Source organism: Vigna radiata, chromosome 10, assembly GCF_000741045.1.
Source record: "Vigna radiata var. radiata cultivar VC1973A chromosome 10, Vradiata_ver6, whole genome shotgun sequence".
NCBI lineage: Eukaryota > Viridiplantae > Streptophyta > Magnoliopsida > Fabales > Fabaceae > Vigna > Vigna radiata.
Window position 1 is genome coordinate 19,798,645 of NC_028360.1, and position 15,614 is coordinate 19,814,258.

Here is a 15,614-nt window from a genome sequence, read left to right on the forward strand (position 1 = left end):
TATAGAGTAAGAGATTAGTGTGACGGGAGGATCCAATGGTGGAGATTGCTCTGATAAATTGATATGATGGCGTGGAGGTAATGATGAGTCGCGTCCATAGAAACGCAATTTTGGTTGAATCAGAAAACTACACGTGGAAACTGATCTGATCTTCGAGAAACAGGTACCGTCGATGAAACGGGTGCCGGAATTGTAACGGTCAAGAAATAGGAAAGTGTGAAATTCGTGGGGATCCACAACACACAACCTTAAGGACAGGGGAAGACTTTGGTCTAGCCTTCAGTGGGTCATCATATTTTAATATTTTTCTATATTCTTGCTATATTTAATAATAAGAATTTAAATATTTACTAACAAGAAAATTGACATTTGTATTATTGGTATAATTCATATTAAATTATAAATTAAGGATATTTAAAAATTGTAGAAAGAAAAGAAATGAATAAGATAGATTAAGAGTTAAAAAATGAAAAGTAAAAGTAAATAAAAAATGGTATTAAGATATTATTTTGTTTTTGAGTTGATAGAAAAAGGAAAAAGTCTCTTTAACAACTTTTTATTAATAACTTTTTGACAACGCATACGTGGTAGTTTGTGATTGATCTGTTTTAAATATTTGTTTAGAATAAATTCAAATAAACCAATAAAATAGTAACACATAAAAAAATTGTTAAAAATAATTGTTAAAAATAATTGTTAATAATTGTTAAAATATGATCGTTTGTGATTGAGGCGTGAATTACGGTGCAAGTACATAGAACGAAAGAATTGGAGTTTGAAAGATAGAATGTGCATAGCTTAGACAAGTTTCTCTTTTTTAGCATTCCTATTTTGGAAAATAAAGAAAGATAGAAATGAGAAGATTTGACCCATCTTTGTTGTTCATCAAAAGATTTTGTCCATCTCACCGGGGATTACACTTTCATTGGCATAGATATTATCAATTAAAAGGTTATTTAAGTAAATAATCAATATTTTAGTAAATATCTATAAAATAAAAACTGCACAAAAAAGAGAGTAGCCATTCAATATTATCATAGGTTTAAGCATCAAAATCAAATTTATGATATTTCATAACTCAAGTCATATTAAGGTAGTTTCTTATTGTATTCATTTTATATAATATTTTATACAATGACGCATTTCTATCCACCTTTCAATGTTTCGTTATAAATAAAGTTCGAATATTTCAATTTCATATAAATACACGATTACTCAAATCATATCGTATTATCACTTTGGGTAACTACTTTTCACATTATTCATTAATCAAATTTGATTTACTTCAAAATATAGCATATGATTAACACACGAAAAAAAATTCAAATAGGATAAAAACACTTTATTTAAATTTGTTACACGATACATCATTCAATTTGTGAAAAAAAGTTTGAATAAATTAAAACAATCCGTTGAAATTATTTCGTGTAACTAAACGAATTATTCTGTAATGGAAATTTGTTGAATAGATATTGATTAGAACAAAAAACTTAAAATTTACAAAATTAATCATTCATTTATTCTATTTAATAAATCAATCAATTGATATTCTCTCTCATTTTTACATACACTTCAAATATAAACCTAGTGTTAAATCATTTATAATCAATACCATCCATTTTCAATTCATGTCTTAGGTTCTTAGGATAAAAGTAAGTAAAATAATCAATCAATAAATAAAATCATCCATAAATATCATAAATGTATTTGTTCCTGGTGTATTTCTTCAAAGAACTGAACCACAGATATACGTTTATTTATTCTCTCTCATTTTTACATACACTTCAAATATAAACCTAGTGTTAGTCGTTTCAATCTATCTTCAAATTTAAAATATAAGCATATAAAAAATTATAATTGATGATTGTTTTTAAGTTCCGATGTTATCTGAAAAATAACAACTCACTATATATCAAGTGACTATTTCTAATTTAAAAAAAAATATATATATATTAAACAGTTCTAATTAAATAGATTTAAAATTTAAATTTCTTGAAACGGTAAAATGTTTACTTTTTCAAAGACCGAGTCAGTGATTAAAGAAAAATGTTCCGTTGAATTGAACTTTGGGAACATAACAGATAATAGGAACAGAACTATCGGGTGGTGTTAAACTATAAAGCTCTCATATATTATAAATCGTAAGGATAATAATAATAATAATAAATAGTAATAAAATGTACAAAATAATCAAATAAATGAATCCCGATGACACCAGGGCAACCACTAAAAACCAAAAAGAAAGAAGTACTTGAGTTCAAGACTCAAATATTCCTGAAAAAAATGAGAGAAAAATAAATATGATAAATAATAAAACAGCATAAAATATCTTTTATACGAGCACAACCACAGCGATGGCGAAGACCACAGCAGATCCGGCGAGTCTGTTCAAAACGGCACCGTTTGTAGCTGGTCCTGGTGCTTCACCTGGTGGGCCCGATATTGAGGAGGGAGGAACGGTGGGAGCGACATTTGGGGACTCAGAAGGAGACGTAGGTGGAGCAGGAGGAGATGTTCCGGTGGCGGGTGAATCAGACGACGGTGCTACCACGACAGGAGACGGAGACGGAGCCGGTGACAACGCTCTCCTCGGTGGAGTGGCAACGGGAGTGTTGGCGGGTGACAACGCCGGCGAAGAAGCCGGAGACTGAGCCATTGTGGAGCTGATCAACAATGCAGCAAGCAGCATAACAGCTAAGGAACGAGCCATTGTTGAGTGAATAGAAGGTTAAAGAAGAATGAATACTGAGTATGTATGAAAGAAAAGAGAAGAAGTTAAGTGTTGGTTGAGATGTGTGAAGGGAAAGAGCTAAACTAAGAGGGTATTTATAGAAAATAAGTACGCGTGAAAAGGGTAAAGGGTTTTTTTGACGTGGTGAAGTGATACAGCTGTCACGAAATCTGGAACGTACATGTGTTTACTAAAATATATGTTACCGTTGGATAAAAGATACGTAACAACGGTCGAAACATGAATAATGTAAGGGAAAAAATAGCCGTTGGGGTGAAGGAAATACTTTATGTTCCACAGCGTGTGGAGTTGGCAAACGCTGTACAGGTCAAATAAGCGCGTTTGAAGCAGCAATATTATTAGAAAGAATGTTTCGTGAAAGGTTTGGAAAGTAGTGCACAATTTGAGTAGCTTACCCAATGTGTTAGGTTTCCACAGGTTAAACAGCTAGCTGTCACGACTAGTAGTTTCTTTTATATCTGCAATAGAAATAAATGTGAAATTCTAACTTTATGTCTAAAAATTATTAAAATAATCACTTTTAAACCTTTACATTACTTCATGTGATCTGTTTTATTATTTTATATTTTACCATAAAATATTTTTGTTTTACTTTTTTATAAAGTAGTCTAAACATATGTAGACTTGTAGTGTAAACATTTGTAGATGTGTATGCCATTTTTATTTAAATACAGATAAAAAAGTTTATATATAAAAAAGTATAATTAAATAATTTGTTAAAGAGGTAATCGTTATTGTTAAATAAAACTTACATAATTAAGTACAATTAATTTCATTTAATGAGTAAATTAATCTTGTTAAAAAGTGATAAGTTGCAGAAAGTTATATCCACCCCATGATTAATTAGGATAGAATTAGAATGATTTTAATCCAAAATAGTATTACCTAAAAAAATTAAAATATTTCTACAATTTTTTATTTTAATTATTATCATGGCAATTATATTTCACAAAAAAAGAATTCTAATCAATAAGCTGTTAAATTCAGTCTTTGTAAAATAAATGTAATATTTTTATACGTTTAATCGGACATGTATTATATTAAGAAAATTTAATCATGATTTTTCAAAATATTTTTCAATCTAAACCTATTTATTTAATTTATTTTATCTAGTATATGAAGTCTAGAAAAATTATTGTGATTATTAATCATTTATAACCTATTTACTATTTAAAATTCTTTTTTTGCATTTCTCCTTTTATAATGTTATATAACTTTACATAAATGTATTAACTACTTTTAATGTTAATAAATTAGTATTTCTTTGAAGAGTTCAATTTTGTTAGCTCTCACATTCGACTTTCTCTCGCTTCCGAACACCGAGTCAATTCAAAAGCGTAAACGAAGCATATAGTCCAACCGTACTAAAGGGATCCATCCTTAAACATAAATGGGAAAAAGGTAGCAAAGGAATTTATGTATACAACACAGTAGAACTACAAATCATGAATTCTTTTATCAAATTACAGAGGTAACTGTAAACGAATTGTTGCATAAAAAGAATGAAGAAAGAAACTATGTTTAAATGTTTGAAGACGAAGAATGTCTGTCTCTGGTAAAGGTATTAGAGTCATCAACCTTGTTTCCACTTTCCATGTCATATATGTGACCCATTTTCATACGTTTGGTCTCTAAATATCTCTTGTTCTCTGAAGTAATGAGACTTAATATTGGGATCCTACCCGAAACTGTCAAACCATAACCTTTGAGTCCAACATATTTTGCTGGATTGTTGGTCATCAGCTTCATAGATCTAACACCCAAGTCTCTTAATATCTGCAAGTTCAGAATACAAAACTCAGTTCAGTTAACTTTCACAATCATAGAAAAACATCATGCGTGGTGGTTGTGATGTGATTGATACCTGAGCGCCAATGCCGTATTCCCTGGAGTCAACAGGCAATCCTAACTCCTCGTTGGCTTCTACTGTATCACGTCCATCATCCTGTAGGTTATAAGCACGAAGCTTGTGGCCCAATCCAATACCACGTCCTTCGTGTCCACGGAGATATACCAGCACACCTCTACCAGCAGCTTCAATCTGTTGCATTGAGAGTGCAAGCTGATTTCCGCAGTCGCATCTCGCAGATCCAAATATGTCTCCGGTTAGACACTCGGAGTGTACCCTCACAAGGACATCTTCTCCATCTCCAATCTCACCCTGTTAAATAATAAACTACTCAGAACCACTGAGATAGATTCTAACACATATATAACAACAACAAATGCTCACCTTAACCATTGCAATATGCTCAATCCCGTCCAAAAGGGACCTGTAACAGTAAGCTGTGAATGGTCCCCACATTGTAGGTATCCGTGCCGCAGAAGCGCGATCCACCAGCTTATCCCTTTTTCTTCTATATCTGCCATAACGGGAAGTGTTATAATCGCTTGCTAGATATTAATCAACAAGTTACCACAGCAAGAAACTGATATAAATTATAGTATCTGCTGTAAACAATGAATTATATTACATAATCGACGAAATGTTACTAAATACCTTATTAAGTCAGCAATGGATACGACTTTCAAATTTTCACGCTCTGCAAACTGGCGAAGTTTTGGCAGTCTGGCCATGGACCCATCGTCATCTACAATCTCACATAGAACTGCCACTGGATCCATGCCAGCAAGTACAGCAAGATCAACCGAAGCTTCTGTATGACCAGCCCTCTTCAAGACACCACCGTCCCTGTATTTTAGTGGGAAAATATGACCTGGGCGGTTGAAATCACCTGGAGTAGAATCTCTAGATGCAAGGGCTAAGACCGTTGTTGCCCTATCTTGAGCTGACACACCGGTGCTGGTACCATGTTTAGCATCCTACACATGGACATTGAATTATTGAAATGTATCAAATGTCTGGGAAACACAGGTCTATCTGAGTATATCAGATCATTCAAGACGATAACAAAGGAACTCAAGGATATTTCCTCCCTTATGTGACTTAAAATAGACAGTAAGATGAAAAGCAATGAATAAAAGACACAAAACAGTCGAATTTCAGGATGGTAAACCCTTAATGTGAGAAGGAAAAATCACAGCACTTGGTTCAAAAGAGAAAAAATATATCCACCATATATAGTTGGATAGAAATACAAAGTTGTCAGGTATTTCATTTTCTAGTTTCCACCATATAGCATTTCCCCCTTTTTTCTAAGAGGCTTGTCTGGTATTCTCTCAAATTATTGATTCTTCTATACAGAAGGTAATGTGTGGTTTGCATATATGAAGACAAATGTTTGATCTATAAACTCTGGGTTTCCCTTGTCAATAAGTCACCTTTGATTGTAAAAAAAGCTGGTCTAGACCAAGAGAATCACAATTATATAAGTGCAGATCAATAACAATGAAGACCTTCAGAAAGATATGTATTAACTCCGAATGTAAGATGCATGGAAGAAAAGTACTACATACCACTGTCACAGTGAATGCCGTACGAAGCTTCTCATCATTATCCTTACTGTTTACCATCATAGGAAGTTCCAATCTATCTAAATCTTCCTCTTTCATGCTTACACAAACTATCCCAGTTCCATGTTTCACAATAAAGGCCATTGCCTCGGGTGTTGCCAACTGTGCTGCCATTATCAAGTCTCCTTCATTTTCTCGATCTTCGTCGTCGACGACCACTACCATCTGCATCAAGAACAGGTATATCCGTTAATAACAGTAATCTATCATCATACTTGAACAGAAGAACTTCAGCACTACACACCTCTTATGTGCTAATTAAAAAACAGGGGAGCAAACAATTTTATTGAGAGAGAGTAACAACCTTTCCCTGCCGAATGTCTTCAATGGCCTCGGGGATGGAAGCAAAACCTGCTGTTGGGCTGTCCAGATCGAATTCATCACCATCAACAGAGAAAACATTGCTTGTTATCACGGTGTCTATAGTTGGTAAACCATTATATTGTACATCAATTCGAACAGATTCATCTCCAACCAGATTTTTGCCTATCACAATGTCATTGCTCTTTGGATAGGAAAGTAGGTCTCCTCCTCCAGCTTTAATTCTAACAGCATTATCGCTTGAGGGAAATTTAGAATTCATTCGGACAAAAGGCGCATCATTGAACAATTTGAAGTGTTTGCTTGCCCTGCATTGAATGGAAAAACAGATCAAAGTTAACTTAACAGTGATGACATCAAAAGATAAAAACAAAAGAGGGCGAATACTGAATTCCAAAGTTTAACACCGGGCAAGGATGAACAGATTTATGGTCTATGCAGGTAAAATGCTTCAGGATAAAGCTTAGAATAAAGACAAACACTTTCGATACAGTGAGGCAGGACAAATGCACAAACAAAGTGGTCATACATAATTTGACCGAGATTCAATTAGAACCAAAAAACAGAGCTAAGAAGCGATCCATAACGCATTTTAAACTCAAATTCAAAACTGTCTCAAACAAGAAGAAAGAAAATTCTATTAATTTTTCCACCTAGCATAATAGAACTATTCAGCGTCACCTCATGGTTTTACAAAGGGACTAACTCACGTGTCCCATTAAAAAATCAACACAAAAAGAGGGATCTTGAATCGAATTGTGGATCAAAGAAACAGCGTATATGTAAAAAGGTTTCTGGGGATGGATCAAATAACTGAAGATGCAGCAGGGTACCCCACAAACTAAAAAAATAAACTTTAAAAGAAAAATCAAGATTGGGTTCAGAATTTAGAATGCAAGAGTTTATCGAAAATAAACAGACACATGCAGCAAAGAAACAGAAAACGTTAGGAATGCAGAAAGAAGGAATGAAGTATTCGGAGAAAGAAAAGCCACCTGGGACATGAGAGGGCTGGTGAGGGAGAATAAGAGAGATTGAAAGAAGCCATTGTTTGGTTGAAGCAGAATGAAGGATTTTGAATTGAACTAAGAATGAGACGGTGCCTGGAATTGAATTTATATATTGCGTATAAGAAGAGACAAGAAGAGAAAGAAATGCAGCGTGGACTTGAAGTTGGAACTGCACCAGCGAACCAACCTCGAAGCTCTCTCAGAAATTCACCCTCCTTTCTTCCTCCACCCTTCCCTTTAATAATCACACATACACATACATATATATATATATATATCTATATATATTTATTTGCCCATGCTCTGATCTTTCATAATACACAAGAACCATAAGAATATTAATAATTGTTTGCAATTGTCCTTACCCTAATTAATATTAAATTTTAGTATTCACGTCTTTTCGTAAAAAGAAAAAAAAACATGATTTTTGCATAATAAAAGTTTATGCAATTAGTGGTGCTTTGGGAGTAAGCGATTACGTTTGAAAATGAAATTGATGGGGTTGATGTTTTTATCCATTGAATGTAGAGCTTTTTAGGATTCTATTAAGTGGTATTACTTTGACCCGTGACTATTCCTCTATTCAACTACTTCATACAGTCGAGCCACCATTGCACGTAAACCGTCCAGTTTTGACAACCAATGATTAACTGCCACTTGTTCAAATCCTAATCAAAACAACAACTTTTATATGTTATTGAATTGCCTTTTACTAAAAAGGATTAATTCCATTTAGTTTCAGCTTAGTTAAAAGCATTGCTTAGGGGTTGACTATCTACCACAACATTCAAACATTGTTGATTTATATTTTTATTAAAATGAATAGTACTTTATTTGTCTATCTCTTCACTTGTACATATTCTAATTGGCATAAATATAGGATTATAATATCCTAAATATTACACAATTAGAAAGTAGAAAACAATACAATCACAATTATTAAAAACACTCGTAATACTCGAATTATATACAACGAAAAGTATAGCTTAAAAGTTATTTTTTAACCATAATTCATATAAAAATATTATATAGAATACTTGTCACATTTCTTATCTTAAAAATAATATGCCTCATTTTAATAGGATGAGTTTTACAACAAAAGCTTTTAGAGAGACTTGAGAAAAAGAAAACTATAGAACTTAGATAGGATTATTTTACAAATGTTTTATAGGATTATTTTAGTATATCAAAATATTTATTTAGTTCAAGATAATAATATTTAAATAATATTTTTTTTGACACATTTAAACATTGATTATATATTATCTTTTGCAACGAGAATAATCAGATACTCATCCTATTATTTGAATATTTTAAGTTATATAATTCCACCCTTTCTTACTTGTCATTATGAAAAATAATGGATATTTGCACATACTTTCTGAGTTAAATATATTTTTTATTTTTTATATAAAATTGGAACATTTTATATTTTAAGTTTTAATATATATTTTAGTTTTTAATGTATACCATTTCTTTAATTTAATTACGTTTTGACTTATAAGATATTTTTCCAGTGAATGTTTAAACTATTTATACGGTCTGAAATGTTTCTGTTGAAATATTAATTTAAAAAACTATTTATCTAACTTAAAAAAAATGATTTCACTATATTAAAATGATTATATTTATTATTTTTTAAATTTTAGACAAAAATTATCATAGATAAAAAATGAATTTCAAAATATATTTATAAACTAAAAATGTATATTTTTTTACAAACTAAATCATTATAATTGATAAAATCAACAATTGAATTTAAACCTGATAGATCACTTAATAAGTTTATTTTGACTCCATTCGTAATATATTGTAAAAATACTGTTTTAGGTTTGATATGTCCTACATCAATCTGACAAACCTTTCCGACATGTTTAAAAACAAAAAAAATAATAATTTTTTCTCCAAAAAGTTTATGTATTTTAAACATTTAATTTATATTAACAAAATTGCTTTTAGTTATAAATATAATAATTTCATATACAAATTAAAAGTAAGAATCCATTTATTCCATTAATAAGTGTTGGATATTCAACAATAAGTAAAATGACTTACTAGTGATTTTTCACTTTCATTCTATTTTAGATTGGCTGTTGACCTTAACTGTGTAATAAATACACTTAATTCGTAATCAGAAAATCATAAATATTTTTTCTGTAGATTTTCTTCCTTTCTCTTCAATATATATTTAATAATTATTTTAATATGAAAATCTTCTTTAATTTTATATTTTTATGAAAAATATAACTTTATTTTTTTAAAACTATTCACTTAAGTAATATTTAATTACATTTTAATTATTTCTTTAATAATATAAATTTTATTTTTTGATAGTGTAAATAAATTGTTATACAATAAATAATAAAACATATATTTACGTCATTGATTTTTGAATGCATAATTTTAATTTTTATATCAAACATATTCTAAACAACATAATTACATTTAATTTTTTTTATTTAATTTTAATCAAAATTTACATTTCGAGTGTTTTTATGCTGTCAAAATTATAATAGAAATATATTTACTATGCATTTATTCTAATTGAACTTAAATATATCTCTATAAAAATAAATTTTTGTTTGGAGTTTCCATTTATGATTAAAGAACATTTACATACTGCAATTTTTTTATTATTAAAATTATTTTTGAGTTCATATAAATTAAGATGAGAGGAACACGTAGAATATATATTAATGATTTAATAAAAAAATAATTGAATGTCCTTATTACTTAAATAATCTCGACACTCAATTTAAAAGTAAAAGTGAATTTAAAAATAAAAAATATAAAAATTAATGTAGAATTTTATCGACAGATAAAAAAATCATTTAATTGATAAAAATTAAATACAAAAATACCTAATATCAAATACGCTAAGCGTGAAATGGAATACGTATAGCTGAAATCAAATACTTAGGACCAAATACGCTTCATTTATAATCGAATATGTGCAACTGAAATCAAATTTCTTTAACAGAATATGTACTGAAAGTAGTAACAAACAATGTAACAAAAATATCTCAACATAAATATACCTTAACCTCATTAATACTGTTACATTTTATGAGTCATAGGATTAAGAAACCAATTAACATTTAACTAAACATAAAACAAAACTTAAATCATAATTAACTGTTAATAAAGGATAAAAATCTAATAATCCCCTTTTATAAACAAACAAACACTCAACTTAAAACTAAGTTGTCCTTTCGATAAGGAATTATTAATAATATTAAAGTGTTTTTTCAAATACTTTCATCATTTGATACCGACATCCGAAATCAATTAAAAAACTCAGATTAAAAGACTAGAAATACTTAGTCTCTTTATATTAAGATAAAGGCAAAAATGAAAATAATTAAAAAAATAAAAAAAATTGTTAATTGTGTGAAGTTGATCCGATTTTATAAGAACACCATTATTATTTTGTCAATATGAATTATAGTCGAAATGTAACCGATGCAATTTATTTTAAATTGTAAATTTTTTTAACCGTGATACAATTTATTTTAAATTGTAACTTTCTTAACTGTTTTGAGTTTTCGGATTTATCCATCCATTTAATATAAACTCAAATATACAATTATTAATTTCTTAGCGTAGACGTGCAACAAAATGTCATGTGATGATTTAAAACATCACATAACTCTGAAGTTTTATTTTAATGTATGATCAAAATCTGCGCCTTTCATTGTATATAAGAATACATATATTTTTTGACTTTCTAATACTTTTAAGTTTGATTTTATTTTTTTGGTAAAAATTGTCTTCTTTTTTTTTTCGCTTTAATTATATAATCTACATACTATGTCCAAAAGTGTCATATTGTAGGTACAAAGTATTTTTAAAACTTTATAAAACTAAATGTGATGTATTCCAATATTTAAATGACAAAATAAACATTTTTTCTAGAGAGATTAAAACTGAAGTTTGGAAATTTTAGAGAAACAAAACCATCAAATGTTAGGGTTTGTCTGTAATAAATTTCAAAATCTGATGAAATTGATAGTTTGCCATTTTCAGGTTGATAAGATGAGAGGGGAAAAAGAATAGGAAAGTGATTCCAGTAGGTTTGTCTGTGATAAAATAGCAGAAAACGATAGGGTAAGGAGAAGAGAAGAAAGTGGAGAAAATACAAGTGGGATATAAAAAGGTAAAAGAAAGTGAAGAAAAAACAGAGCATCATAGGAAAAGAGGTTAGCAAGTATCCTACGATTTCCAACCTCACATAGAACATTGTTTCCTCCCTCACACATCATTGTAAATACCGAACTAAATCTCTTTACGCGAACCACAGAAACAAAAGTTCAGGACCAAAGCAAGCGTTAGCAGCATCACTCGTTCATTCCAATGGAGAGCTTTGCACTGCATTCTCTCTCACCATCAACCTCAACCTCCTTCTCTCGCTTCTCCCAACTCCGTCATCGTCCTCGCTCCGTCATCTCCAGATCCCAATTCTCTCATGCCACTCCATCAGCTCTCCGATCACCCATCATCATCTCCCAACCTTTCTCCTTCCCTTCCAAACCCAAAGCCTTTAAATTCAACCCTTTTTCGAAACCCCATTACCCAATTCAAGCTTCTTCATCACCTCCTCCACCTTCAAAGTCATCACCACCAACACCAACACCTCTCCAGGGTGCAAAGCCCTTGCCTTTTGTGATCTCCGTAGGCATAGGCCTCATTGTTCGCTTCTTCGTCCCCAAACCGGTGGAAGTCACCCCCGAGGCCTGGCAACTCCTCTCCATTTTCCTCTCCACCATCGCGGGCCTTGTTCTCAGCCCGCTCCCCGTCGGTGCATGGGCCTTTCTGGGCCTCACGGCAACCGTCGTCACCAAGACTCTCACTTTCTCAGCAGCCTTCAGCGCCTTCACCAATGAGGTGATCTGGCTCATTGTCATTTCCTTCTTCTTTGCTCGTGGATTCGTGAAGACCGGACTTGGAGATAGGATTGCCACCTACTTCGTGAAGTGGATGGGAAAGAGCACTCTGGGCCTATCTTATGGGCTCACTTTCAGTGAAGTTCTGATTGCTCCTGCAATGCCTAGCACCACCGCCAGGGCTGGTGGGGTTTTCTTGCCCATTATCAAGTCACTCTCACTCTCAGCTGGCAGTGAACCCGACTCTCCCTCCGCTAAGAAACTCGGGGCTTACCTCGTTCAGAACCAATTTCAGGTTTTCCTTTTCTCTATGTTCTATCTTATATATAATTATATTTACGCCTGACATTCTGGTCCCTAAGCTGGTATACACGAAAAAAATAATGCATGGAAGAGTGTGAAATGTTTTTACACAGTCGTTTATTTAAAAAATATCGTGAATGATAAGTCAATTCACTTTGATAATGACTATTTCAAAAGTTACAGCAAACATGATTTCTAATTGATTGGTAATGATAATTTATTGCAAGAACAGTGTATACCTTTTAAAACATTATAAAATATCGCAGGAAAAAGACATGCCAGGAGAGGTAGGAGGATTTGTTTTCACCTAATGCTAGATTGATTTTGCTAGATAGGTATACTAGTGTGACAGAAAAATTTGGATATTTGATTGCTTGCGGTCTGCAGAATATCTGGAGATTTATGCCAGAAAAATCATTAGACACAGATTTTATAAGATTTGCAGGGTGTTTTCAAATTGTGAAGCAACTTGTCTGCGTTTATTCTGATGTTGCTGAATTTTCTTTACGTGTCCTGTCTCTTCTTACAAATTGTTATCATGTGATGATAAAGTGACTTGTGCATTGCCTCTTTGACATATGACAGTCTGCTGGTAACTCTAGTGCTCTTTTCCTAACTGCTGCAGCTCAAAATCTGCTGTGTATCAAATTAGCAGAGGAGCTTGGGGTGATAGTTCCAAACCCTTGGGTCACTTGGTTTAAGGCAGCTAGTTTACCCGCACTTGTTTGTCTTCTTCTCACACCATTGATTTTGTACAAGCTCTACCCCCCCGAAATCAAGGACACTCCAGAGGCTCCTGCACTGGCTGCCAAGAAACTGGAAAGTATGGGCCCTGTTACAAAAAATGAATGGATTATGGTTGTCACAATGCTTCTTGCAGTGTCTCTGTGGATCTTTGGGTATGTCACCTGTCTACTATTATTTCTACACATCTATGTATGTGTATGGATGCATCTTTTTTAACTGATTTCTTAAGTTTGTTGACCTCTTGGGTGGAGAGCCTGTTTTTTTAATTAGTACTTTCTAATTTTCGTCAATGTTCTGGTCACCAAGTTTATACTCTCTGGCTTATTATGGATGCACTCTTCGGAATTCTTTTGTATGCATAACATAAGAACTTATGATAATAATGTGAGTCATCTCACAAACTCAACCATGCTTACGAGTATTACACCTTCTGTTAATGACTATCCAATAGTCCACTAGTTATACCTGTCTGCGTAGCAATGCAAATTGTTGTTTTTCTTACAATTTCTCATCGTTGAATTCTGTACCATCCATGTGTTTTTGGTCCTGCAGAGACACTATTGGCATAGCAAGTACTGTAGCTGCAATGATCGGTTTGTCAATACTTCTCCTAACAGGAGTTCTTAACTGGAATGACTGCTTGGATGAGAAATCGGCATGGGATACCTTAGCTTGGTTTGCCATTTTGGTCGGTATGGCAAGCCAGTTGACAAACCTTGGAATTGTGAATTGGATGTCTGACTGTGTGGCCAACAACCTTCGGTCGTTCTCTTTGACCTGGCCAGCCGCACTAGCTGTTCTTCAGGCAGCTTATTTCTTCATCCACTACCTTTTCGCTAGTCAGACTGGACATGTGGGGGCTTTATACTCTGCTTTCCTTGCCATGCATAGGGCAGCCGGTGTTCCTGGCATTCTGGCAGCACTTGCTTTAGGTTACAATACAAATCTTTTTGGTGCAATAACACACTATAGTAGTGGCCAGGCTGCTGTATACTATGGAGGTTTGTCTCCCTCTATAATGTCATCTAATTTCTGTTTTTCTATTGTTCTTTCCTGTTTAGCTTTGGCATGTGTTTATTCAGTACCCTTCTCTCAGAATACTTACAATTTTGATTGTTCAAACACTTTATTTCTGTCTTCTCAATCTTGAGACTGCTGTTTGTTCAATGGTGTAATGGTTGAAAAGAAAAAATACTGTAATTTTTGAAAACCTTCTAAAGGAAACATTGTAGGTGAATATTTTTATTCTTGTTCTGCTGATTCTAGTTGCAATTGGTGACCAAAAGGATTATTTGTTAAGGAAAACCACATCTTTATCCTTTCCCCCCTTTTATTATGAATGTAACTCATGTTGAAGCTTAGCATGGTGGCTGATATGACTGATTTGAATTCTTTTTGTTTCAACAGCTGGTTATGTAGACCTTCCGGATATCTTCAAAATGGGGTTCATCATGGCTGTTATTAATAGTATCATCTGGGGAGGTGTTGGTTCTTTGTGGTGGAAATTTTTGGGCTTGTACTGATTTTTCATTTCCATGTAAGTAAATAGCACATTTCCCGGTTCAGTTGGCCTTTCTTTTTCCCGGCCGAAAGAAAAGGTCCTTCCATTGAGGACAGATGAGCTGAGTCATACATGAAAATTTTCTTTCTGCTTTTTGCGTTGCTAGTTTCAATATTATTGTTACCCTTTCTTTCTTTAGTAGTTTATATACACTCATTAGTATCATAAATACGTACAAAGGTTTCTCAAGGAACCTAAAAGATTTGACATTGCATGATCTTCTTCTGTGGGATTTTGGTTTAGCATGTGGTTTTCCGACGTTACCTTTTTCAATGATATTCTTTGTTAATGAAAGAATATTAGGATTGATTTGAATAGGAGTTTAAATATACGCTTCCACATGCCACAGCTGTGTGGTTTGATTTTAGCAGGTACACCAACGAACGTGGTTTGGTGCGTGTCCTTGTTCCGGATCAACTCACAAATCATACTGCAACTTTTGAAATAACAACTCTAAATTTTGTCTTTTATAAGAGATATTATTAGGAATGACAAATGAATTGGTTTCTCTGCTAACATGCCCGGTGGGATGGGAATTTAATTAGAGATGAGCACAATACATA

General features: G+C 32.6%; 2 protein-coding genes and 1 pseudogene across 2 annotated transcripts; 2 read left to right on the forward strand and 1 right to left on the reverse strand.

Annotated features, from left to right (window-relative positions):
* The first annotated feature begins 2,073 nt into the window (after nucleotides 1-2,073).
* LOC111242614 lies at nucleotides 2,074-2,817 on the forward strand (annotated as a pseudogene).
* Nucleotides 2,818-4,114: 1,297 nt separating this feature from the next.
* LOC106776284 (bifunctional riboflavin biosynthesis protein RIBA 1, chloroplastic) lies at nucleotides 4,115-7,811 on the reverse strand. Its single transcript, XM_014663684.2, has 7 exons — nucleotides 7,543-7,811; nucleotides 6,531-6,855; nucleotides 6,170-6,391; nucleotides 5,253-5,575; nucleotides 4,986-5,115; nucleotides 4,617-4,913; nucleotides 4,115-4,528 (listed from the first exon to the last, which is right to left on the reverse strand). Exons 1-7 carry the CDS (start codon nucleotides 7,593-7,595, stop codon nucleotides 4,274-4,276), a joined length of 1,605 nt encoding a protein of 534 aa, XP_014519170.1. The 5' UTR covers nucleotides 7,596-7,811; the 3' UTR covers nucleotides 4,115-4,273.
* Nucleotides 7,812-11,600: 3,789 nt separating this feature from the next.
* On the forward strand, nucleotides 11,601-15,185 carry LOC106776254 (dicarboxylate transporter 2.1, chloroplastic). Its single transcript, XM_014663646.2, has 4 exons — nucleotides 11,601-12,735; nucleotides 13,329-13,642; nucleotides 14,043-14,491; nucleotides 14,898-15,185. Exons 1-4 carry the CDS (start codon nucleotides 11,911-11,913, stop codon nucleotides 15,011-15,013), a joined length of 1,704 nt encoding a protein of 567 aa, XP_014519132.1. The 5' UTR covers nucleotides 11,601-11,910; the 3' UTR covers nucleotides 15,014-15,185.
* The last annotated feature ends 429 nt before the right edge of the window (nucleotides 15,186-15,614 follow it).